General features: G+C 51.3%; 1 protein-coding gene and 1 long non-coding RNA gene across 4 annotated transcripts in view; both read left to right on the top strand.

Annotated features, from left to right (window-relative positions):
• The window catches only part of LOC139802985 (uncharacterized), a 32709-nt gene extending 22978 nt beyond the window's left edge, over positions 1–9731 (top strand). For both annotated transcript variants that reach the window (XR_011728831.1, XR_011728832.1), the window contains 2 exons: positions 2887–3045; positions 8875–9731. This is a non-coding gene — a long non-coding RNA (uncharacterized lncRNA). The remainder of the gene's footprint in view (positions 1–2886; positions 3046–8874) is intronic.
• An 8051-nt stretch (positions 9732–17782) lies between these two features.
• The window catches only part of LARP1 (La ribonucleoprotein 1, translational regulator), a 40235-nt gene continuing 32679 nt past the window's right edge, over positions 17783–25338 (top strand). For both annotated transcript variants that reach the window (XM_071759327.1, XM_071759329.1), the window contains exon 1: positions 17783–18197. In XM_071759327.1, the coding sequence (XP_071615428.1) occupies positions 17846–18197 (352 nt within the window). In that variant the 5' untranslated portion in view covers positions 17783–17845. The remainder of the gene's footprint in view (positions 18198–25338) is intronic.

The following is a 25338-nucleotide window of genomic DNA, read 5'->3' on the forward strand; positions in this document are numbered from 1 at the left end:
CCCACGGGTGCAGGGACTCCACGGCCGCGGGCTGAGCTTCTGCTTTTGTCACGTTGTGGCCCTCGCAGGGCAGGGCGACCTGATTTGCACCTTGGCTTTGTCGGGAGCCACGGTTCCACGTCCTGCCCACGTCCCCCCCACCGGGGCTGCCTCCACCCTCCCAGCACCCACCCCAGCTCTGCGGCTGCATAAATTTCAGCTCAGTGCTTTGAAGTCCCCAAGGAGGAGAGTTGTTGTTTTTGTTTGCGGCGGGGCTTATCGCTGCCGTGCCTCCTGCCTGTCTCTCGCCGCTCGGTCCCGGCCCGCCGGCCGTGCAGCCCCGATGCTGCGGATCGCCGGGCTGCCAGCGCTGGCTGATAAGGGTGATGGATGTGGAGGAGGATGGCTCCACCATGGCCCAGCCACTTCCTGGGAGCTGGAGCCGGCCCAGAGCTCCCTGAGCCCAGAACACGGCGTGTTCGAGGGATGGAGAGCCGGCACGGAATAGGAGGGGTTCCCTGCCCGGCCGAGCCCTCCAGCAGCCTCGACAGTGGGTGCTGGTATTACACGTGGGTACCCCCACGTCAGCCAGGGTCCTTTCCCTGTTAGCTTGCCCATGGAACAGGGTGGGCAGTGTGGAACCAGAGCCTGGCAGGGGGATGGTGCAAGGGAGATGTGTCCTCCATCCTGTCCTCCTGGAGCTGAGTGGGCTTTGCACACCTTGATCCCTTTGGTAGGGTGCACTGGTTTTGGCATCGAGAAAACCTTACCCTGACTTTAGGGCATCCCAGACAGGATAAAATGTTGCATCACATCCCTTCATATCTGGATCTTCCTGGACTTCAGGGAACCCCTTTGCAGTTATTTTCAGAGCTGAGATGACACTTGGAGCAACTCCCTCCATGCTTTATCTCTTGTTCCTCACTCCAAGCAAAGGAAAATATTTTTGTGCAGCTACCACCAGGACAATAGTGTAGTTTCTTTGCAATGCCATTCTTGGTTTTTTCCCTTGTCACAATTTTTCTTTGCTTCCATTTGATCCAAGCATCCCTCTTTTTTCTATTTCTTTCTCATTCCCTTTTCACCAACCTGCTCCATGGAAAAGTGCCCCTTCTCCCAGGTTTGAGCTACAGGAAGAAACCAGCCCAAATCCCCTTCCTCTGGCAGGAGTTTGGATCCAGTCCTCTCTAACAGTCAGAGTAATGAAGAGTCCAGAGCACAGAGATTACCACCAGCTCTCCCAAAGCATTGTTCACTGATCTATGCCAAAGGCAAACCTGGGGTAAAACACACTAATTGCAGTGCTTCAGTCAGACAATGGAAAAATCAGATGCCCTTCCACACCAGCCTCATTATGAGGATTTCTTAAATGGAGGCTGGGCTTGTAATTAAATAGCCATATCTTGGCTTCCCAAGACAGGAGGAAAAGGCAATTTGAAAATGTATTAAAACAGGGAGTTTGGCAATTCTCCTGGATTTAGAACAATTCATGGATTTAAATTGTTCCATTTCAAATAATGTGTGCTGGCTTTCAATGATATTAAATAAAGATGTGCAAGATGAAGGGAAGGCAGCACTTTCCTGGATGCTTTTCCATCTCCAGCTCTAATGGAAAGGGGTAACACTGAGAACTTACCTGGTAGCAAATTTTTTTCTGGGCTGCTCTCTTTGGCTGACACTTCAGTTGACTCAAATGCTGAGTATAGGAAAGCAACAAATTCTATTAGTGCAAATTTTCCAAAGTTTCTTAGCCTAGCTTCTAGTTTTATGCTTACCTTCTGCACTTCCTACCTTGCTCCTGCCACCAGTGGAACCAGCTCCCTAAGCATGAGCCATGACTGTCTGCAGATGGATAGGCTTCTTTTCTCCAGGCTTCTTTTCTCCAGGCTTCTATCTGGAGGGATGCTACAACAAGAATAACAGTCTAAAGGTTAATAACAAAGGATTTCCCAGGCACCATGTCTTTTATTATACACACCCTTTGGGTTGACATGAGGCATTGGTAATACTACCAAGTTTCCACATCTACTGGGTGAAACGCATCAATCTGAATAATACATGAAAATTAACAGCTCTTTTACCCCAAGAAAAGAAAAAAACCCAACAACACCCTTAATTTTTCTTTAGATTCCAGCCTTCATTCTGGGAAGGGTTATGTCAGCAATAGCAGTCAAATCACCTCACTGGACCATGGGTAACTGCTGGGGAGGAAGGGTCCAGGAGCACCCCAAAAAGATGTCCCCTTTTAAGTCACTCAAGGAGAGAGCAACCTCTTTGCAGAGAACTTGCACACCTTTGCCTGCTTGAGCATTTATAAGTCACTTATTTTAAGGCCAAGTAACAGAAAAATCCTTTCCCTGCTCCTTCTGGCACTGTGTGTGTCTGTGTGTGTGTCAGGGGGCAACTGAGAGGTGAACAGAAGATGAACTGTGACATTACTTACTTGGGTAGCAGGGAGGATGGAGAAGTAGTTTGAATCCAGCCCAAATCCTGAGCTCTGTGGGCTTGACATAAGCATTTAAGCCTTTAGTTGGGATCTGGTGATAGAAGAGGGCTGAAAAGCACATTTCTTTTGTGGTTAAAGGTCCTTTTGTTGGTCCATAAATCCAGAGAGAGGTCTGTTTATTCTGTTTACTGCAGTTACCTAACCTGTGAGCCTCTGTGTAAATCATGGCAAGCCATGATTTAGAGAGGAGCTGATCTCCCTGTGGCATGTGCACTGTATCCCTCTGCCCAGACCCCCCCACAAGCAGCATGCTCCTCCAGCAGCCATGAGATAAGAGCAATGAAAGTTGCAGCAGCTCCAGCACCACTACTACTTCATATTTTTGGCATGATCACACATTGCTGTTAATAGAAAGAGGGAGTAACCTGAGCCAAATTTTTTTTTTTCCTTCTTTTTCTCAGGACTCCCTGGCTGCAATGTCCCATTTCCATCCCATCACCTCCAGGCATGTCCAAACGCTACTGTCTGATGGAGCTTGGCCAGATGAGAAGGTGGACAGACTGATAACCCCCCAGAGGTTCTGCCCAGCAGCTGGTAACCCAGCCTTCCTCACCTGAAAGGTGCTGACTCACTGGAGCCAAAATCGGCTGCCAGATAAGGGAGTGACTCCCAGATAATGGCCCCAGCTGCTCCGTACAAGCCCCCCGGGGTAAACTGCCTGTGTTATCTGTCCAGAGAGCACAGGGAGTGAGAGGAAGAGGAGACTGTGGGCTATTGAAAGGGGAAAAAAAAAATCACAGTGAAACTGGCAGCCCTGGCACGCCAAGCTTGGACACACAGGCTTGGCGATGGAGGAGGGATAATGCAAAGCTGGAGGATGGTGTCTGGAGAGCCAGCTCAGCCCAGGAAGTGAGAACTCAGCTCCAGTCCCCACTTCCCACAGCCCAGACTCCATCCTCCAGGTTCTCTTCAGCCCTTCCTCTGCCTCTTTCCACCCACATCCATTAAGCAGCTTCAGGATCCCCTTGGCCTTCTCCATTAGGACGTTGCTGCCAGTTTTGATGCTAACCATTGCTCTCTCCCAAGCCCCTGTGGTTTCCAGGCCAGAGCAGTGCAGAGGGGGATCAGCCCAGGTCCTTGCTGTTTAGTCTACTGATCAGATTGGTGACAAGAAGTCTAGCAGCTGGCAGAAAGCACTTTTATAATTGCTTGGATGCTGGCTTTGAGCTGTTTGCTTGGTGGATCTTTCTTTCTTTAAATTCTAGAGCTAGGGGAAGGGGAGGATGATTGACAGGGGAGTGGGTAAAAAATGTTATAAATCTGGCACTGAAGTCTGGGCAGCTGGAGAGGGCTCTCTGCTGACCTCAAATGCAGAAGCATTTGAGGTGTTGATCAACGAGAAAAGTAAAGTCAAGAGGCAGCTGGGAAAAGCACAACATCCTCCAGGCAAGATGGGCTGGCTTGCTCCACCTTCAGGCTGGAGCATCTTTGGCTGAAAACCTTTACAAGCAGCACATGGCTCTGGGCGTGCAGGTGTGCACAGAGATGCATGTGTGTGCATTTGGTGGTCCCTTGCAGAGAGAGGTGAGGGTCTGAGGACCCTACAGCCTAATGCCCATGAGCCCCAGCCACGGTGCAACATGATGCTCTGCTTCAGCTTCAAGGCTTGAAGGCTCAAGGAGCCCATGTTGCATGTGCGGTGATGCATGAGTCTAATTTACCAGAAACCAGAGCTGTGTTTCTGTGTGAAACAGGTGGCAGACTGCTTTGTTACAAGCAACATCACTGAGAGGTTTGTGCATTGACAGGGGGAGCTCGGTTGGCCAAATCTCTCTCAAAGCCTGGGAGTCATCTCCCTGGCTTCACATGGTAGGCAAAGCAAGAGACTTCAGCTGGTCTTCAGAGTATTGAGGTTTCTCCTCTGAATACATCAAAGTGAGCTCCACAGGACTCAAAGCTGCTCACTCAGGGTAGGATGCAGACAGCTCAAGGAGTCAGTACAGTGATGAGGAAGGGAACAGCCCGACCAAGCTCCAAGAGATGGAGCTTGTTTTCTCTAGAAAGCTGGAAACAAAGGGGGACATGATAAGAGCTTCCCAAGACCTTTATGACAACAGTGATCAGTTGGTTTCTGGGTCTGCTGGACCTGGGCCAGGATGTAATCAGCTCAATTTACAAGGAGAAAGCTCAAAGGTTAGATATTAAGACAAACAATTTTCAAGCACTGTAGGAGAACAGTCAAGCCTGGCCCAGGTTACATGAAGGACATTTAAAAACTGAACTGGACAACTCTGTGGGGAGCAGTCAGATGCAGGTGTGGGGCTTGGATAGACTTCAGTCTCCTGAGCTTGGTGGACAGGCAGGGAATAGACAGAGGTACCATGTGCCCAGGACATCCCTGTCCTGCATCCCCAGCCATCCCCCCTTGCAGTAGTTCCATCTGTCTCCAAATTTTTTGAGCAGGCTTGACCCAAACCATCTGTCCCTCCATCACAGCCCAGCCCAGACTGAGCCATGTCCTCCCAGCAGCTCCTGCTCTATAGTGGGACAGGGACTGGTGAGACCTCCCCAAGCCCTGCATTACCCCTCCAGAGTGGCATTTCTGAGCCTGAGAAGAAAGCTTAGAGGTTTTTACACACTTACAAGCTATTTTACAGGAATTTACAAAGCTTTGTTTTGGGCTGATGCCTTTTGGCGTTTTAAAGAAAAAAATTATGGGAGGGCTGAGGCTTATTAAAATCTAACACTAGACCAGTCTGCAGAAACTACCCTGCAAGTTCTAGGATGGCTTTTATATGTGTGTGATAAAAACTGGCTGGGGCTAGCAGCAGGGTGGTGTGGCTATTGCCATATCCCAAACCGCATGTTCTGGGGTGTGTTAGTGATTTGCTGAAGCGCTCTGACTTTGGAAAAGTTCACTCAAATAGAGAGGGTGGGGAGTGATGCTCCTTTGGGGTTTTGATGGCCTTTTCACATGAAATTAGATCTCTGGCTAAATAAGCAGAATTAATATTAATCAAAATCAGTAAAAAGAAAAGCATTTTTCTTCCTATTTGGAGGGTGTCTCTGAGGCTGCAAAGGAGCACGCACACTCTGTAGCCACTGGCTGCTACAGGAGGACTCCCAAATCCTCTATCTCCCCAAGCCCACGTTCCTGCCCGTACCCTCTTGGTTGGTGCCTGCTGTCTGCTGGTAACTAAGGAGGTTTATCTGCAGAGCTTTGTAATCAAAGGGCTGCGATAGGCAGGGTAGGATTAACCCCAGAAGGGGAGGGAAATCCCTCGCCGGCCTCCTGCCCCATACATCAAACGCAGCGGGCCGGGGGCTAATCTGCTGTGCAGCTCAGCAGTTAATCACAGCCCGACCCTTTGAGATGGAGAAGACTGATCTGGCTCCTCCATCCCCTGGCTGGGCTGGCATGGGCCCCTCCGTTCACAGCCCAGCCTGGTATCTCTGTGAGAAGGGAAACTGATAGAATATTTCATGGGACCGGCTGGAGATGGGGTATCGGACGAGGCTGTTCCGGTTGCCGAGGCTTCTATCCCACCTGGCCATGGGCAACTCGAAGCCCTTGGGTGTCCACCGAGCCCTCCTGCAGCCCAAACCCGAACTCGGCCCCACCATTTCGGGTATCAGGTGCACGGTGGCGAGGGAACCGGGCGGGCCATGAGCTCCATCTGCTGACAGCAGATGCACCAGCGGTGGGCTGGGAGGGTTGGGGCTGGGAGAGTTGTCCTCTGCGCTGCTGGGATGCAGTGCAGTGCAGTGCAGGACAGGGCAGTGAAGTGCAGGGTTGCAGTGTGGTGTTGGAATGCAGTGCAGTGCAATGAAGTGCAAGTCAGGGCATTGCAGGGTTAGTGCTGTGCAGGGGTGCAGTCTGCCATGGGACAGGAGTGCTTCCCTGGGGGTGCAGCAACCGTGGTAATGAAACCAAAGGTGGGGTGATGCAGTTTCCTGTAGAAGGTGTCAGGGATGGTAATGGAAGCAGGACGCCAGGGAGCTCAGAGCAGGTGGGCTTTGAGGAAACTCTATTAAGCACCCTTTGTGCCCCTGCTGGAGGTGGAAGCTTGGCAGATAGGCTGCCACATCTCCTTACCCTGCAGCTGAGGTGGCTTTTGAGGCCGTCCTGGGAGCTGCTGCTGGTAGGCAGGATCGCCAGGGAGGGCTTTGCTTTGTCCTCCGTGGTGTCCCACTGATCAGCACATATCCATGGAGGAGGGACAGATCTGTAAATGCAGGAGGAGCTGAAGTCCAGGCAGACAAACCCAGCCTGGCTGCGGCTCTGCCTTGTCTCCGTGCTCATCTTAAGCGGGAAAAACTCGAAGGATGGATGTGGGCGGAGAATGCTACTTGGCAGCAGGAGCCAGCCAGGGGGGCTGAATTGGGCCAAGCATCGAGCAGAACCACTGTCCACAGTCAACAAGTGCCACCCTCTGGACACTCGGTGTAAACGACTGGAAGGCACCTGATGCCTCAGAGGAAACCTCCGAGCCTGACTGCGATTGGAGGGAAGCCAGATGTTTGGCACCTCTGGGACTCATCTCCCAGCACTGCGGGATCTAACAGGCTAGAAGGGCTCAGAGACAGACTCCTGGAAGAGGGATGCCGTGGGGTGACACTGCCCTGCAGCCCCAGCAGCCCTCGGCACATCCTCCCAGCCAAGTTCTCCTTGCTTTGGAGGTGTTTGGCTCTCCCGTCCCCTGGGAGCACAGAGCACCACAGGGAGCAAAGGGGTTCAGGACCTGTTCCATTAAGTTCTCTCTAAACTCGCAAAAAGGAAAAAAAACCCCAAACCCAACCCCAAATTTCTGGATTTTTTCACCCTTGGGTTTCTCCCTGGGTTTCTGTCAGCCCACCTTTCCAAGGCATACCTTAGGTTTGTGGCAGATGGGGTGTCTGTAGAGCTGAGATCTGGGGACGTGGGGGGAAGGAATTGTCTCTCACCTGCCCCAAGAGCAGAGGACACAAAATCAAAAATTTGCCTCTTTTAGAAATAATTGAAAAAATGAGATTTTGTATAAAATCATTGGCATATTTACATCTATGAATACACAAAGGCTATTGCTCTTGCAGAACAGTTTCTGTTCCTTCTGGCAGTGGTGTTGTGGGATGCCAGCTCTGGGAGCTGAGATGTTATCTCAGGGACTAGCTGGCATTCCCAGCCTCAGCCAGGGCGTATCAACCCGTACTTCTCTGAGGACACTTTGCAAACGTCCCAAATGTGTTCCTCAGATTTATTTCTGGGCAAAAGCCAGAAAGGAGGAGGCTTTCTGCAAGTAGCAGCTGCCTGCCAGCAAAGCCTTCCCTGCCCCAGGCTATGGCTATTCAAGCAAGCCTCTTGTCCCCGCAGGTCAAATGCTTTCCTTTTGAAAGAGAGAAAGGCCTAGTTTCAATGTTTTTTTGGATGAGAGAGAAATTCCCTGGTGAGAAAATCAGTGTTCTGGGTTTTCCCAGAACAGCAGATGGCAGCACAGCCGGGGCTCCCCGGGGCTTTCCGCTCCCAGGCTCGTCCTGGAAGAAGCCAGCAGCAACGTTTCCTTCCAAACTCATTTTCCTTGCGGCGCAAGGGAATTTTCCCCCGGCTCTGCCTTGCTTTGACTCTTTTTTCCGGTCGGAAAGAGGGAGCACGCTGGCAAATTCAGGATGGTCCACATCTCTCCTTCTGCCCCATTCTGGGGTCTCATCCATGCCAGGAAGGATAAGCAATTCCCACTGCACTGAGCTCTGGTTTCTTATCCCTCTCAAGAAAGAGCCCCGTGGGCTAGGGAGAGGAAGAAAGCCCCTTCCCCCAAAAAAGTCTCTGGGAAAAGAAAAATAATAAATAAACACAAGCACAAGGCTGTGAGATGCCTAAACAAGTTTTCAGTGGGTTTCCATGGCACCTGCCCGATGGCTGGGAGCACAGCCAGAGCCCGCAGAGGTGTCCTGCTGCCAAGGAGGACAGAGCTCTCTCTCGGGAAGTTCTGGGGTGCCTGTTAACAGGGATGGGTGATTTTACTGAGTCACAAGTTGGGGCTAGCAAGCACCCCGTGCTGCACCACTAGCCAGGTGGAAGACTGGGGTCAGCCACCTTAAAAGAAGCAGCAGGGGGAGGGAGACTGTAACCACTGGCAGGGAGCTGGGAGCATCTGTTCCAGCCTGCTGGGCCCCTCTAACAGCCAGCTTGGTTAAAAAACAAAAACCAAACCAGCCAGCCAAACAAACAAACAAACAAATGTAGGGAGAGAGCAGCTTCTGCTTTGAGAGCTCAGAGCCCTTACTGTTGAAATTGGGAGAGTGGGCACAGGTTGAGTCAAGCTGTCCCCAGAGGCATGTATGGTGGACCCTGCAAAGATGAGGCCAGGGTCTCAGAAGTGGAGGTGGCTGGGACAATCTGGGGACACTGGTGGTAGAGTATCTGCAGCCCCTGGTGCTGAACAACTCACAAGTATCTGCCTTTTACTCCTTAGGTCTCCTCTTCCTGGAAACCAAGATGGGGGCATTTCTCTGTCAGGGACCTGGAGCAAAGGAGGGAGCACCAGCACTGACATTGTCAGTTCCCAAAGGACCAACTGTGCAAGGAAGCCTCACCACAGCTGCATGACTTCTTGGGCTGCACCAGCACTTGTTGTGGTATGAAATTCTCCCTGTCAGAGGCAGCCCCCTCTCCCCCTTGCAGTTTTGCCTCCTGGGGTGCTGAGTTATCTCTGAACCTGGTGCCTTGGGTGCCTGTGTCACCCCACCCAGCCTGGCTCATCAGAGATGCAGTTAAGGGACCGGGCTGCCCTCTCCTGATTACAAACACGGGTGCTGAAGCTTTTATCGTGGGCAAAGCCCTGCTGGCTCACTCAGTGCCTTTGGCTGCTTCTGAGAGCTCTGTGCTCAGGCCCTGGCTGTGCTATCTCCCCTCTTCATGTGAACAGCACAACTTGCAACCTGCATATCTGAAAAACAACACCAAGCAGAACAGGGTCCCCAGCCTCTGGCCAAGGCAAAGCACCTTTTGTTGCTACCTGGGGAACTGGTTCTTCCAAGGAAGGACGAATCCTGATTGCTCTCTTGTGCTGGTGTTGTGACCCCCTGAACAGCAGCAGCTGCTCCCAGAACATGTACAGACCCGGAGCCAGCTCCAGACTCTGTCCTGCCCTGGGAGTGGGGTGAAGGGGCAGGATTGCCCTCTGGCAGACTGCAGACCTTCAAAATGAAATAATTAAATTAATAGCTAAAGCAGTACAGCTGCAGACACAATCAGCACTGGTGCAGCAATTGCACCAGAGCAGGATGGCTCGTGCCTGACAGAGGGACTGTGCCAGGAAAAACCTCCTCAGGACTCACAGGGAAGAGGGATTGGGGAACTAGCTGGTGATCCATCAGGTGTGGGAGGGGAGGCATGCGTGTAGAGGGTCTGACCTGTGAGGTTTTCCCCTCACTGGTGGCCCCATCCCATCAGGCAGGAGAGAATGTCAAAAGCACCCTCTAACATTGCTTTTGTCCTTCTCTCCTGAGGAGATCTCATTCCCCACCATTAACCATCCCCAACTCCTCTGCAGGCTCCAGCTGCCATTCCTCTCTAGGCACGGGGCCACTATCACGTGTTGCTCCCTGCTCTGATAAAAAGCGGAGATGTTTTGGTTTGGCACCAGCTTTGGTTTTTATTCTCTGGGAGAGGAATTACAAAATAATAAGATAAGGCTGTAGATTGGAAGCAAGCTCAGAAAACCCTGTGTCAAGTGTAAAGAAGTCTCTGCTGCCTGGCAGACTTGTAAAGAAGCAACTTGCAGGGATGAAGAAGATACGTGCTCTTCTTCCTCTTTTGTTTTGTTTTGTCTTGTCTTGTTTTTCTGGGGATTAAGAGAATCTGCAAGGTGTTTCTCTCTGAAGAGGATGAGGTCCTGACTGGCTCCTGTTGTTTCGACTCTGAAATTCTGTCCCTGTTTGCTGTTGGATGAAAATGTGTTTAGGAACAAACGGGGTTAGCTGAGAAGCATGAAAATCAAACAGACTGAAACATAAGGAAGAAATCCTGGCTCCAATTGCACACAGCTTATTTTTACTTATGATTTATTTTGCTCATGATTTAACTTCAAAATCTAACCACCAGCCTGGCAGGAGGTCAGTCTCCCTTCCAGGTCAGCAGCATCTCTCTCTCTGGAGGAGGGAAAAAGCTCTTGTATCATTGAGAAATCACACAGCCAAAATATAACAAAATCCACCTGCAAATTCTGCAGTTCTGTCCTGAGTTTCCTTTCACCCAGCATGCCTGGAGCTGGTTGGTAGCTGTCACTATTGCAACACCCTTCATCAACCAACATCATCAAGACTTCTTCATTTGCTTGAGAAAATGAAGAAAGAAAATAAACCAACAATTCCACCTGTAATGTTATTGATTCTCACTTTGAGTCTTTGGGAGCTTTTAAGATACCTCTCCAAGCAATTGACATTGCTTGATATAATTGTAAAAAAATAATTCCTTAATGCAGAACATAGCCACTGCATCCTCATCTTTACAATTAAACTTCTCATCCCACATTCATTTTCACTGACAGTGTTGGAGACAGAGGCTGTCTCGGAACCCAGGTGTGGATCTCTTTTGGTGGAGAGTTTCTTTTTCCTTTATCGTTAAGAACCTCAGGAGCACAGGGGAAGAAGAGGCAAAGGCAAGAATGAAGTAATAAAATAAAGTCTCTTGCAGCCTGGGCTCCTGGTCCACTGGCTGCCTGGGGGCAGTGGATTCAGGATCTGCTTTACAGGAGCATCTCCGTGAGCATCCCATAGTCTTGCTTGCCCCCTGGAGCTGGGAAAGTAGACATACTACATTCTGGGGTTAATTAGAGATGCTCTGGTAGAGCTTTTGCAGCTTCTGATCCCGATGAGCCTTTCCTACAGCAGCAGCTTTGGATTGATGTCTTAAAACCCCTGATGGTCACTTCCATCTCTGGGATCAGGTGAGGTCCTTCAGCCCTTCTGAGGGCCACTACAGAGCCAGGGAGCTCCTTACAACCTTCCAAGCACTACAGCATTATCTGACATCCCCAGTCCGTGCCTCTGAAAGGAGGGGAGGGAAGGAAGGGGGGGTTTCTATTGCCCAGGCCAATCTCACTCCACCATCCCCAGCACCATCACCCCTCTGTCTGGCTGAGGGCTGAGGACTGACACCAGTGCTACACGTCCACCCCTCCACATCTTATTCCCATCCCTGTTGACCTCCCTGGGACCAAAGCATGAACATGAGCTCTTTTAGCTGCTGTGTTTGTATACACAGGCCTACTGCTGACACAGATCTCTTAATCCCCCTGCCTGTGTCCCACGGACCATGCTTGTACAACAGTGGCCACGGATGGGTGCTGGCACTGCACTTTGCTGAAGCCCTTTTACCTCTGACTTGCTGATCAGCTGCTGACAGGGTGTTATGGAGAGGCTGGGGCAGGCTCAGTGGAGGTGCTGGTGTCCTGGTGAAGGGGACTGTCCCCAAACTGACTTGGTTGCACTAGGACAGGCTGATAGAGGGGGACACTGGTGTGTGCTGCTCTACGCTTTGGCATTGCTGTCCTTCCAGTTCTCACACTTCATGAGTCTGCAGCTCAGAGGTGAAGGTGGCTCGGCTCACGATTCAGCAGGCTGATGTTTTCTTTGCACCAGCAAAATATTTGGGAAAGCAAACACAAAGCTGGCGAGGCTGAGTAGGAGTTACTGTCAGAGAGCCCTGCTCACTGCAGAGTACAAGTGAAGAGGAGGGGATGCTGGTCACACCGGGAGTGTTGTCACACTCCCTGCAATTAAAGGAAGGTCATTTACTTGCTCTTGGGGGTCAGACAGATCCAGGCTTGGAGCTGCTCCCCACTTTGGCTCCTTTTTTCGTGTGCATGATGCAGCTCTTGGTCAGAGAGATGTGCTATCCCCTCTCAGGGTCCTTTGCCATCCACAGTGTGCTGGCTGGTGCTCAGGGTGGGCAGACAGACTGGGCTGGGTGTGTGGGGACCCAAGGCTGTGGTTGATGGCAGGACACTCAAACTCCTTGTCAGAAAGGCAAACAGGCAGCTCAGCCCCACCATTCAGAACTGGTTCCCAATGGGGTTCTGCCCAGTTCCTCCCCTTCTGGTATTCCCCTGATGCTTGAGTCTGATACCAGAGCTGATATGACTGCAGAAGTTGGAAGGAAAGCATCACGGTAGGATGTGCCTCAAAAGTCGGAGGGCAAAAGTCTGAACTCTTGCATACATAATTACAAGAAGCTTTTAACTTTTCTTCTCACTCTTTTTCCGTTCCCTAGCTATCCCTGGTGGAGAAGAGCACCAGCTGATCTGTAAGTATTGGTGCAGCACACAGATTCCAGTGTGCTGCCTGCCAGAGAAACACCCGGCAGCGATGCAATTGTGCTGTGGATCAGGGTAATATTTGAATGGCAAAGCCCAGGGCTTTACTTTGACTACAGGGGGGTAAAACAATATTTTAATAGCTGCCAGCCACTGAAAGGAGCAGGAGTCTTATGGGAAAAGAATGAATTTGTGGCTCTGCATGCTGATGGTTTTATTGTGAACAAACTGCAAAGGGAGTGGATGAAGCTGCTTGGAGCTGCCTCTGATTTAGTATTTCATAATTTTGGAGATTGACTCTGGACCTTTTGGCTGTTAATTACCCTTAGGTGCTTAGGGGAAAACAACCCAACAATTCCACCTGTAAATCTTCCTGAGTTTCACTTTGAGTCTTTGGGAGTTTTTAAGGCACCTGAACAAACTACCACCACTTGAATTAATGGAGCTCTATGGAGCCACTGCTGGCTGGTTCCTCCCTGTACATTGTGCCTGAAGCAGAAAGATGAATGTCCCCAGCCAGCTCTGGTGCAAGGTGCTGATGGCAGAGAAACGTGGACTCTCAAGGCTCCCAGCACATTACCAGCACTCTTTGTTTGTCTGGGGGAATGGCACAGCCCCAGATAGGCTGAGCTGTGGGGCAATCAAAGCCTGAGAGGGCTGCAGGACATCTCATCTGGAGCATGGAGAGCTTAAAGCATTTTGAAGAAGGTTGCTAGAGCATGTATGCCTCATTTCTCTTTTAGAAGTGTCTGAAATACCTTTTGCTGAAATTTCTGCTGACAGAGGGGTGGCAGGGAAGGAACATTTCCACTGAAGAAAATATCAGCCTCAGTGGTCAACTTACGCCATGTTTTTACCAGTGTGAGGAAACTGAAATGCCTTAGGGAACATGTTAAGCAATTGTGGGCTGATATATATACAGGAAAATACACAAGGTGGAGAAATTCTGGCATGGAAGAGGTATTGCTTTCTATAGCCAATGTCATCAATAACTAGGAAATGGGAGTGTTTTCAGATTTTTTTAAGCAGACAAGGTTACTTATTGGCTTTGAGAGAGTCTGACAAGAACTGTGGCTTTTGGATGAAAAACTTGTGATGAAAAAAGGAGTTATGTATCCTTAGATAATCTCTCTTCTGGTCCATTTACTAAAAACATGGGAAAAAATGCGTTGCAGGCTTCAGATTTCTAATTATGGGATATTAACACTCATTTAAATTTAACTTCTTAATACCAGGGAAGTCCATGTGGTGCCTTCTTAACACAAACACATTTGCAGCACCACTTCCCAGTGGTGGAAGCAGCAAGCAGACAGCAGCTCCACAGAGCTGATGGGAGCCAGGTTTCTGCCCTACACATGGCATGAGTGGTCCCAGCAACCAGGCTGCAGCATCAGTCAAGCCTGAGCCCCTGAGTCATGGAGCCCTGCTAGGTGAGAGCACTTTTTAATGGGAATATAATGAAACTTGTTAGTATCTGCTGGTTTATTACATGGGTTGAAAATTACTTACTAGTGTGAATGCATTCACTCTTCACGTTGATCATTCATAGGCTTTGCTAGAGGGCCCAAGAGCACTTATCTCAGATCCAGGGAATATCTTCCAGCTCTCTGGATCATAAGGCTGCAGGTAGAATAAGCCTATGGGACTGTCTGTGAGCACTTGGTGGGTTCCCACCCTTGCCCCTGGAGCAGATGCAGAGAGTTTGGTGCTCTGGATGTCTGTCATGCTTTCCTGCACGACCCCTTTCCCCAGAGCAGGGGAGCGAGCTCTGGGGTTAGGAACACCAACAAAGGAGAGTTTAAAAGCTGGGTTAAGGAAGGACATCCTTGTCTGGCAGGATTCTCAGAGCAGTAATGTCCACATAAATAAGTCAAAGCACATGACTCAGGAGAGGAAGTTTGGGCTTTTATTGGCAAAGTGTTAAAGGTGCCTGAGCCTTAATGTTCCGCTGTCCATATATAAAGTTTGGGCTTACATCAACTCATCTCACCAGGGAACAGTGTGACCAGTATTGGCCATCTGTGAGGGAGCTGGTCCAAAAGTGCTGAGAAATGAGAAGACTCCCTTTGGAAGAGCATTCCTGGTATGAGCTGACAGTGAGGTCAGCACAGCCCCCTGATGCAGGGAAAAGAAATGTGACCAAGCATGCAGTGCAGCTGCTGATGGGTGTTCAGTCCTCAGGACCAGGCTGGAGATAAAATAAACCTGAAGGAAGCACATGTAGTGGTGATCCCCTGTCCCCAGTACCTGGCAGGCTCTGCTACTTGCTCATGGAGCAGCAAGACCTGTGCTGCCCATCTGGGCTCAGCTCTGTTCTTCACGATGCTTCTGGAGGGTGGAAAAGATTTTTCTTGTTTTCTTTATTGTTTTTTCTCCTTTAAATGTTAGTTATTTACAAATGCAACTCATAAAGGAGAAAAATACTCCAGGTTTGGTCAGAAATGCCACAGGGGTATTGATACATCTTTAAATACCAGTCAGTTCAGAAATTCTTATCACAAAGGTGTTTGTTTAAAGTACATTGGCTAAAAGGCTGAATGCATCAGTAGCTCTGTGTAAGCCAGCAGCCACCCTTCTGGCTTGGTAGCATTCTGCTCTGGTCTTTATGAGGTCTTGGGGAAAATCGATTAGGTTGAATGGGAGCAGCTCAGCCCCCTCCACTGGGGTCACAATGTGTGAATAGATACAAAATTAGGCAAGTGGAACATGAGAAAGGGGCTGAGCTATCATTCAGACAAGATGATGGGGTTCTCAGAGGTCTATCAGTCACCTGGGCTGCTTTGTGCTTTCCCCCCTACACACAACACACACCCCTCTCTCCAGGCAACTGAATTAAAGCTGTTCCCAAAGGGAGGGTCAGGGCCCCAGGTGAGGTTGCGAGCCTGGCAGAAATGAAGCTGGGAATATTCAAGTCCAGGAGATGCTCAAAGAGGTTAAGTGCCACCACGAAAATGTCTTTAAACATTCAGGCCAGCGTCAAAGAAACCACACAGCTGTGATAAATATGCAAGCCACGCTTCAGTCAGGGAGAAATAAGTAAGCTGTTGTACACACAGCAAGGGAGGTGGGGAGCTCCTACCCAAATCATTGCTCAGCAGAGGAGTTTCCCTGGAGACTGCTTCCTGGGAGCCTGCGCAGCTTGCACAGGGCTGGGAGGCAGCACTGGAGCTACTTGGCATGGTTTGGGCAGGCTCAGGGACATGTCTGGGGTGAGGAATGAGGTGGAGAGGTAGGCTTGGGGATGGTGGTTAGGTCGTTCTGTTGAATTTGGGGAAAACAGAGATAGTTTCACTCCTGGTGAATTATGCCACAGAAATGCATCAACTCCTAAGCTGCTTCTCAGAGAGTCCCCAGAGCTGAGGAGCAGAACATTCCTGTGCCATAGGTGCTGGGCAGAGCAGGGGAAGATTGGTCTGACAGAGGTGAGGACATCGAGGGAGGGGTGGTGAGTCTGGAGGTTGCTAGACAGGGCCAATGTGTTTGCACCAGTTAGGGATAGTGAGCTTCCCCTCCCAGGCACAACGAGTGTTTGAAAGATGACCAGGCAAGGTGACCTGCAGAAAGTTTGTGTGGATACTTCCCTTTCTCCCCCGTCACCGATGCATTTATTTTTTAACAGCTGAAACCCCGCAGAGGTTTGGCCTGGCTGGCCACAGAGCAAGCATGGCGGGTGAGACTCACCCAGCTCCCTCTTGCCTGGCAGCCCTGGAGCCAGTTTGGCTCCCGGACGCTGCGGGCTCCTTCCCGTGCACGTGGCAGGCAAAGCAGTGTCCCGAAGGGACCAAGCAGCCAGAACACTGCAGGGTTTGGGACAGAAACCCTGCTGGGCTGCACGTCCCTTGCTGCAGTCACCTGCCCCAACCTGGCTAAGGTCCCCACATGGAGACCTAAAGAGGGTCAAGGTGTGAGCCTGGCTGGCAGGGAAGGTGGCCTGGATCGACGGGAGCTGTGCAGCTCCTGAGCTGTGCTGGCAAGCGGTGCAGTGACCCCCCAGAAATTATGGGACTGGGCAATATGCAGTACAGGTTGTGTTACTGCAGCTCAGGGATCAGAGCATCCCCCTCGGGACATGCAGCCAGGCCAGTGGCTGACTCTTCCAGAGTTACAAATCAACTTATCCAGGATTTGGTGATTCCCGTGGAATACTGGGGTGTTCTCTGAACCTCGGCCAGGTACTGAGTGATGCCGAGGTGTCATATCCAACACTCCGAGATTGTCTCCGGGATCAGCCAGGCCCTTGACGCTGTTCCTTTCTCGAACGGGGTGCTGAGCTCGCGTTTGTCCCCCGCCCTCTTCTTTCCTTCTAACAGCTCCGCTGTGAGATCAGATTTTCATCCTCTCCACGCACCGAGTCCCTTCCCACACCTCACACCGTAGACTAAAACACCGGCAGCAGCCCGTTCTGTTATCCCCGGGCGTGGGTACCCGAGAGCATCCCCGTCCCTCGGGGGGGATGCCCCGTGCCAGCCGTTGCTCCCCGCTTCGTACCCGGTTGGAAGAGCCTCAGGGACGACCCCCCCTCCTCCTGGTGTTTCTGCAGCAGTCTCTCGCTGCCGGAGCACCCCCTTCCGCACCGGCAAGACCCGGTGGCCCCGATCCGGCAGCGGAACCGCGGGGCTGGTGCAGTGCCCGTCCCCGAGAGGCCCCTTTAAGCGCCCCGCACGCACACACAGACACACGCACACACAAGCGCACACAGACACACTCACACACGCACACAGAAGCGCACACAGACACACTCACTCTCACACACACACACACACACACACAAGCTCACACAGACACCCGCACACACTCACACACTCACACACACACACTTACACACACTCACGCACACCCCCACACCCCGCACCGGGCGTTGCATCAGGCACGTGCGCGCCGCCGGCCGGCCCGCGGGGGCGCGCCCCAACCCCGCCCCTCCCCTCCCCTCCCCTCCGCCGGCGGCGCGCGCGCGCGGGCGGGCCGGCGCGCGCCCCCGCGGCAGTCGCGTGGTCCCCGCGCGTCTCCATATTGCGGCGGCGGCGGCGGCGGTAAAGAAGGGGGGGGGCGGGCGGGCAGCGCGGCGGCGGCGGGGGCTCGGGGGCGCCGCGTGCGGAGAGGAGTTCCCCGGCGGGGCGGGGGCGCGCAGATGGCGACGCAGGTGGAGGCGCTGCTGCCCGGCGCCCCGCTGCTGCCCGCCGAGGAGCGCGCCCTGGTGCTGAAGCCGCCGCAGGACGGCGGCCGGGAGAAGGGCGAGCCGCCCATGGGCCCCGACGGCGGACCTGCGGCGCCGCGGCCGCCCAGCGCCAAGCAGCAGAAGGAGGAGAGCAACAACCAGGAGAAAGAGAGCTTGCTGAGGGCGGGCGGCGAGGCGGAGGACGGCGGCGAGGCGGGCGGAGCGGGGCGCCGGGAGTTCATCGAGGCCCCGCCGCCCAAGGTGAATCCCTGGACGAAGAACGCCCCGGCCGCAGCACCGGCGGTTAACGGCCAGTCGCCTCCAGGTGGGTGCCTTGGGGGATGTTGGAGCCACGTTGGGGTGGTGAGGGGCGGCGAGGTCGGCTGCGCTGCCGACCGCGCCCCGGCCGGCCGCGCCATGCGGCACGGCGTGGGGACGGCGCCGCGCCTGCGGCCTGCCGGGGAGCGGGGCCGCGGCCGGGCTGAGGGGAGCGGGATGGGGGCGGGTGTGTGAGGGGAGCAGGGGGTTCCCTGGAAGTAGGAAGTGGCGGTGCCGTCCCTGACCGTGAGGCTGGGGGCGCGTGTGCGGGGGAGGGGAGCGCGGCCCGGGCTGCGGCCATGAGGCGGTGGTGGTGGCGGTGGCGGCGCAGGGGGAGGCGGGGAACGCAGAGGGCTCGGTCGTGGGCCCGGCCGTGAGGCGGCCGAAGGAGCTGGGCCGCGGCGGGGCCCCGATCGGCGGGCACGCGGCGCTTCCCCCGCTCCCGGAGCCCTCCCCCCCGCTCCCAGCATTCCGCCGCAGCGCAGGCAACGTGGTGGCTTCCCCCGGGAGAGCGGCCCGGCCCCCGCCGATCACCGCCGCCGCTTCCCCGGAGGGCCCGGCCCGCGGCCTGTCTCTGCCCACGTGTGCGGCGGCGGCTCCCCCGGCGCACAGGCCGCGCCGCCTTTCTGTGCGGACTCATGGCGGTGGCGGGGCCGGGGGCTGCGGCGGCGGCCCCTGCACGTTTGCAGCCGTGAGTAGAGGTTGTCAGCAGCCGAGCGTCCGCGGCTGCGGGGGACCTTGTGTCCGTGTGTGTCCCCGAGAAGGAGTCGCGTGGGGAAGCGGTCGGTAGCGACAGCGTGACGCTGTCCAAATCGCTGCTGTTGTCAGCAAAAGCTGAAAGCGTGGAACACCATTTCCTCGGAAGTTGCGAGAGATGCTGGTTTTGCCAGGAGGGCAAAAGGGCTTCAGGTGAAGCATTAGGAGGAGGAAAACACAAAAGTTTTCACAAATTAGCTTGTTGGGGAAGACTCTTTAAATTTTTCCGGCCTGCCCCAGTTAACTCTAACATTGCACTGCCAGATATGACATCAGATTCCCAATTACTGTATGTGCTAGTGTTTTGCAAGAACTGTTACTGCCTAGCATGATGATTCATCAGAAGTATCGATCTTAGGAAGATGGACAGCTCTGCAATTTCCACCTGGAAAGCTGTCATCTTAATGGGGGGTACAGAGGAGAAGTTAATTGTGCCAGGTAAAAGCTTATATTCAGATTGTTTGGTGGCTTGTCATCTTATGCACCAGCATAAGGAAAGCTTAATGAAGTCCAGGGCAGCACTGCTGTCTGCATTTGCCTCTTGCAGTATGACATGAAACTGGTCACATCACTCATTTGTGTGAGAACTGAGCTGCAGTCTTGGGTAACAGTCCCTAGAAATAATCCAGAAAATGCAAAACAACGAGTTTGAATTTTCCTGAGGTACATCCAGATTCATTACAGGGCCTGTTGCAAAGATGGGTGACGTGTCAAAGTGAGCAGCATCGAGGCCAGATGCCCAGCACAAGGAGAGGGCTCTTGGAACTTCTGAGATAACTTTTTTGTGAAGACTCTTTAAGTAGTTTGTCCACCCTATGGTAGAGTAAGGGAGTAAGGCTGCAACACTCAGGATTTTCTTGGGCCCTGCACAATTGTCCTAGTATTCCCAAAGGTATTTAAATACTGAAGTTGGTTAGTGGTGTGTTTTGGGACACTTGGCAGCAGCAACTGGTTCCTGCAGTGCCCCAGATGCTGCTGCTTGCTTCTTCTCTCTTGGGGCATTGTTTCTTTAGCTGCCTGTTCGTTAGCAAAAGAGAAAACGTGTAAAATAAACACTGCTGCTGAACTCCCACAGGAGGCAGGCTGGCAGCTGACCTTGCCTGGAGGCCCTTTCACCCAAGTATCTTCTTGTAGAGTTTGCAGGCTTGTGTCTTTGCTGCTTTGGGTGGAGAATTTCTGTTGGCAGATGCCTATAGAGAGAGATCTGGAGTGCATGAAAGATGGTGGTGAAGTGAGCTGTCATGTTGCAGTGACCTTCAGGAAGTTTGCCTAAGGAAACTGAGTCTTTTAATAAGCTTGAAGTGGATTGAGAGGTTTTTAAACTCTGGAGAGTCACTGTTGGATGTTTTTGGCTTTTCAGCAGAGCTTAAAAAACCATGGCTCCTGCCCCAGCAGTGTTCCCAGAGCTGTGCTTGTGTGCTGGAGATGCTAAATGTTTCCAGTCCTGGTGCTGCCAGAGGTAGTGAGGAGGTCGAGGAGCCTAGCAAGGACAGCTCTGGAAAGATAAAGGGATCTCGCTGTGACTTGTTTTACAAGCTTTGAAGGCCCTAATTTTTTTATAATAATTATATTAATTACAGGCCTGCAGATTTAATGAACAGGACTTGCTCCTTAGGTGTTCACCCATTCTGGAATGGTCTGTGTTAGAATTGGTGCTTATAAAAGTAAAGACACTTTTTCTCTGGCCCAGAGAAAACAGTCACCTTCAAGATCTTTGTGAGTTTCAGCTGTCTGTGTTGGAATATGGAAGTGAAGAGCTTGATAAATCCACCTCTGCTTATTTTGAACTGTTTGGCTCACTGGGAAAGCTGAACACGTTTCGGGGGGGCTGGTGATTAAGGGTGGGACTGAAGCACAGCGTCCTTTCTTGACAGATTAGGGTTTATCTTCAGAAGCTGATATCTTGCCTACCTGCTGCAGCATTTTTACTCTCTAAGGCTGACACAGAGATCTGTAGTAAGGCATCTGAGTAAATGTTTCTGCTTTTTCAGGGAGGGGGACTATGGAAGCAAATCTCCTTGCTTCTTAACCCCTCCTCCCAAAAGCACAACGGCATGGCAGTAGGTGGAGCAACCATTAGATCCAGTTGGACAACAGCAGTACTGCTCATGGTGTAAGCAGAGGCTGAGACTGAGCTGGGGTGGCACATCAGAAGATTTTCCTGGTGTCTTGGCAAGATGTGTGTTGCATTTCTATTTGTGTGAGTTTCAGAGTCAGGGTGCAAGAGAGGGGATTCTTTGAATCCTGACAACGCGTGGTCCTGTCTAGTAAGGCACTTGACACTGCTTACTACTTGTAAGGGAAGCTGGCAGAGCTGGTAATTAATGATGCCTCATTTTTACTCTCTAGTGAGCTAGTAAGTAATGAGGTCTGTTTGTCTGTCCCATGTATGTTCTTTTCTTATCATGTAAATAAGTGCAGCCAGCATCCTGACTGACAAAGGCATGGTGATAGTGTGTGTGTCTGCAGTAGTGAAGGAAATGTTTTCTGACAAATCCAACTTTGCACTTTTGGCAGTAAACCAAATTCAAAGTGTTTTCTCAAATTCTTCTATAAGGGAGAAGTGTCACCTACAGTTAAGACAGCTCAACCTTCTGGAACGTGTTGTACTCCTCCACTGTGCCCTGCACCAGGGCTGGTGCTGATGCAAGCATTGGTGCAGACAGGTGTTAACAGCACCCCGTTTTGAAAACCTGCTGGATTTATTTCAAGAAATGTTGCATTAAGGCACTTGGCACTTTTTAATTTTTAAATCCATTTACATCTTGGAAGTAAGAACACGCAGAGCAGTGCTGCAATTGCTGAGCTTTGCCTGCACTTCTGTGCCAGCTTGCGTTTTCATTGCAAACTCTCAGCCAGCAGAAAGTGGCATATTTCCTAGTGCAGATGCAGGAGGTGTTTTAATTTCTTGACTAGTGTTTCTTGCTTGTTTCGCAAATGCACTGGGTGGATAAGCAGTAGTTTCCAGAAGGCACACCTTAGTTGCTAGCAGCAAGCACCAGAGGATGGCTGACTATTGTTCACAGGGAGCACATGTTGCTTTATGCCAGAACGGAGGCTGGGTTGGCTGGTACTGAGGAGAAAGCAAAAGATTCATTAGCTTCTCACCCCTCACTGACTAACTCCCCATAGGGCTTTCCTTGAAGCCAGGCTCCAGTACAGGGAGGTAAGATGCACGGAACCTTATTTTACCTTTGGCATTTCTTTGCATTCAGAGTTAACACGTGCAGCTGCCTGCTTGGGTATCCAGCTCAGTAGTGTTGCACACACCTATTTCCAAAGTGTTGGGCAATTCTCTCTCTGTCGTGGCATGTCATAGGGGAGCTCTCCTGGCTGTTTGTTGCAACAGAGCTGCTATCGCAGCAGGAGTCATCATGTTCCCCCCCCCCCTCCTCCCCTGCCCCAAGTTTCCTCTCTGAAATACCGTTTTGCTCCGGTCCCACAAGTCACAATTGAGGATCTCTTCCCATATCGTTGGGGAGGATGATGGTAACTGGAACTCATTGCAAAAAAAAAAAAAAAAAAAAAAAAAAATTAAAAAAAAAAAAAAAAAAGGAAGGATAGTATGTTCCCTCCCCCACATACCTTTGCCCTTCAGCTTTGTGCTGGACCTTTGCCCTGTTCTGCACTGTTTGTTTCAGGAAGGCTGGGAAATGCAATGTAGCTGCTGAGAGCTGACTCACTGGCCCTGGTGGCTGGGCTTCAGTGCTTGTTTCTGCTGTGACCTCCTATTTCAGATTGCCAGGTCCAAGGTGTCGCTGGATCATTCTTACCAGCCACCTCTTTACCTCCACAACCCTTCCTTTAAGCTGTTCATTGCCTGTGGTGCCATGAGGGTTTCCACTGGGATTGCATTTGAGGCCACTGGATTGGGCAGCAGATTGGACCTCAGTCAGATGTGAAGACAAATGGAGTGAAAAAAGCAGGACTGGGAATGGGGGCACTGCAATTCTCTGCTCTGCTTTCCAAATTATGACACCTGATACTTTCACTGTGCTCAAATAGTGTGAAATTACCCTCAAGGGATATCCAAATGGCAATTTGGATAGAGTTAGGTTGCTCTTTATGTACTTGGAACTACTTTGTAATGCATCTCCAACACTACCTCAGTGGTAGTTCTTGTTTGACTAAATAAGGTATGAGTGGTTTAGTAGAAAGCTGTGCTGTCTAGACCAGGTTGGATGTTTTAATCCTTAGGGTTAATATGGCTACAAACAGCAAGGGTTTACAAAATAAAATCGTAATGAAAACTTAACTATACTTGAATACTGCCAGAGGATTGTGGTATCCTTTGCTGTGGTGCACCTCTCAGAGGAGCTCTGCTTCCATCTCTGTAACCAGGTAAACAAAGGTGTTGCTATAGGTCTGGCAAATAACTGATACAAGAGCCGGGAAGGCTCTTTGCTCCACTCTTACTGTAAGTCCAGTTGGAAGTGGTGAGATTTTAATTCCCAACCACTGTATGCATTTACATTATTGTCTTTGAAACATTATTTATCCTCTGGTCATTGAAACCTTTGCTGACTTCCTACCAAAGGCTTAAGCCTACACGTTTCTGGCTGTGTCAAATCCCTGGCGTGCTGTGCACACGGGGAGCTCAGGGAAGGAGGTGGTGCTAACTTGGTGATGCCTGCTGGGCTCTCATGATGGTAAAGGCATCCAGGTGGAGCTTTACATGGGCAAGAAGTCATCACCTGCAGTTGGGTAGAGCTCTGGGTACTCTTATGTGGATGTATGGTCTCTCGCATGGCAAGCTCTGCATTTTTCTCTTCACTTGAGACCAGGTTTCAGTTTCAAATACATTCTGCAGGTCAAGGTCCTTGTTAATGATCTTTAAGTGGAATTGAGAGACTTTCTCCTTGCATTGAAGTAGCTGGCTGCTCTGAACATCTAGTAGCAAATGATATAGCTGTATGACTAGAGCAGGTCAGAGGAGAGGTAAAAGTAAGGGTTAGAAAAAGTTAATATAGTGCTGTGAGAAGTTAAAGCAGCTGCTTGTGTATTCAGACAATGACAGTTGGTGACCAAAACAAATGGGAACTAAGTTTGGCCTTGAATAAATCAATTACCAGACCTTTTTGGAGAGAGTCCCTGTCAGGGTTGGTTTGGATTGCTTGGCTGAAAGAAGTGGGTGCACGCATGAAGGTCCTTCAGCTGTGGTGTAAAAACTGGCTCAAGGCATTTGGTGAAAATAGGCTTGATGGCAATTCTAATGCTGTGTGAGATACACTTTTTTTTTTTTTTTTTTTTTTTTTTTGAGGAGGAGGAGGAGGAGGAGGGGGAAAGGCTGTAGAAACGGTGGTCAAGTGTCAGCGTGTTTCTCAACTGAAGCTCATCCTGTAATTGCAGGTTCCCAGAAGATCCTCCTAACTGAACTTTCCTCTATCAGAGCATGTGTTTGTGCTACAATTTGGGGGGCTTATGTGGGCAGGCCTGGGTGGATCACCTTTTCTGAGCAAATGAACACATCATGTGTTGTAGCACTGCTGCTTTCAGCATTGCACTGGGCTGATGGTACCATCCTTAGCAGGTTGTCTGGCCCAGCTTTGGTGTGACACTCACTCTGGGTTTTTGCCAGGATCAAGAGCTCTTTCTGCAGCATTAAGCTAGGTGTGCTGGGGGATATTCTGCTGTGATGTGCAAGGAGAGGAAGGGCTGTGAACTGGCTGATCTAATACCTGCATCATCAGTGGTTTACCTTTAGTGTCCTTCTGGAGCAAAGCTGACTTAGGAGCAGCAGCTTGCCTCGACATTTCCATGTGTTCAGGGCTGTACAGTAATGCACATCAGGCTTCAGTACTCTGCAGTGGTTGTGATTTTATTTTTTTTCTTTTTGTTTCCTTGTTGTTCGAGGTCCTGTTCCTTCACCTGGTCAGAAGTTGGAAGGTTTGGTGGAGGTCTCTGGCTTGGGGCTGGCGGTGTGTGGGAAGGTGACCATGGTGGTCATAGCTAGGTTGGATCCTCTGTCATGTGGGGTCAGGTGGAAGCCTCTGTTTTCTTTAGAAATGGCCATGGAGGTGGCTGTTGGTGTGACTGAGGTCTGTCAGTTCTGCCCAGTCTGGTTCTTGTGGCACTCGGAGGTGGCACATTCACCCTTTCTTTGTTGGCTCTAGAAAATGGCACTCTGGTTCCCCCTGGAGTGTGTGTGGCACACACAACCTGCTGGCGGCTGCAGCTTGCCCCGACCTGTGCTCCTGGGGAAGCGAGTTTGCTTCCTGCCAGGCACCCCTTGAAGTGGCTGGAAACCGGTCTACAACCTGCTGCTTGAGCAGGCAGAGCTGGCCCATGACCTGGCCACATGCCCGCAGGTGCCTCTCTCTGCTCTTTACTTGCTCTTCAAAGTCACCGTGGCCTCTGTGAGGAGGCCTAGGAGATGGATCCCTGCCTCGGGA

The sequence above is a fragment of the Heliangelus exortis genome, chromosome 15, assembly GCF_036169615.1.
Source record: "Heliangelus exortis chromosome 15, bHelExo1.hap1, whole genome shotgun sequence".
Lineage (NCBI taxonomy): Eukaryota > Metazoa > Chordata > Aves > Apodiformes > Trochilidae > Heliangelus > Heliangelus exortis.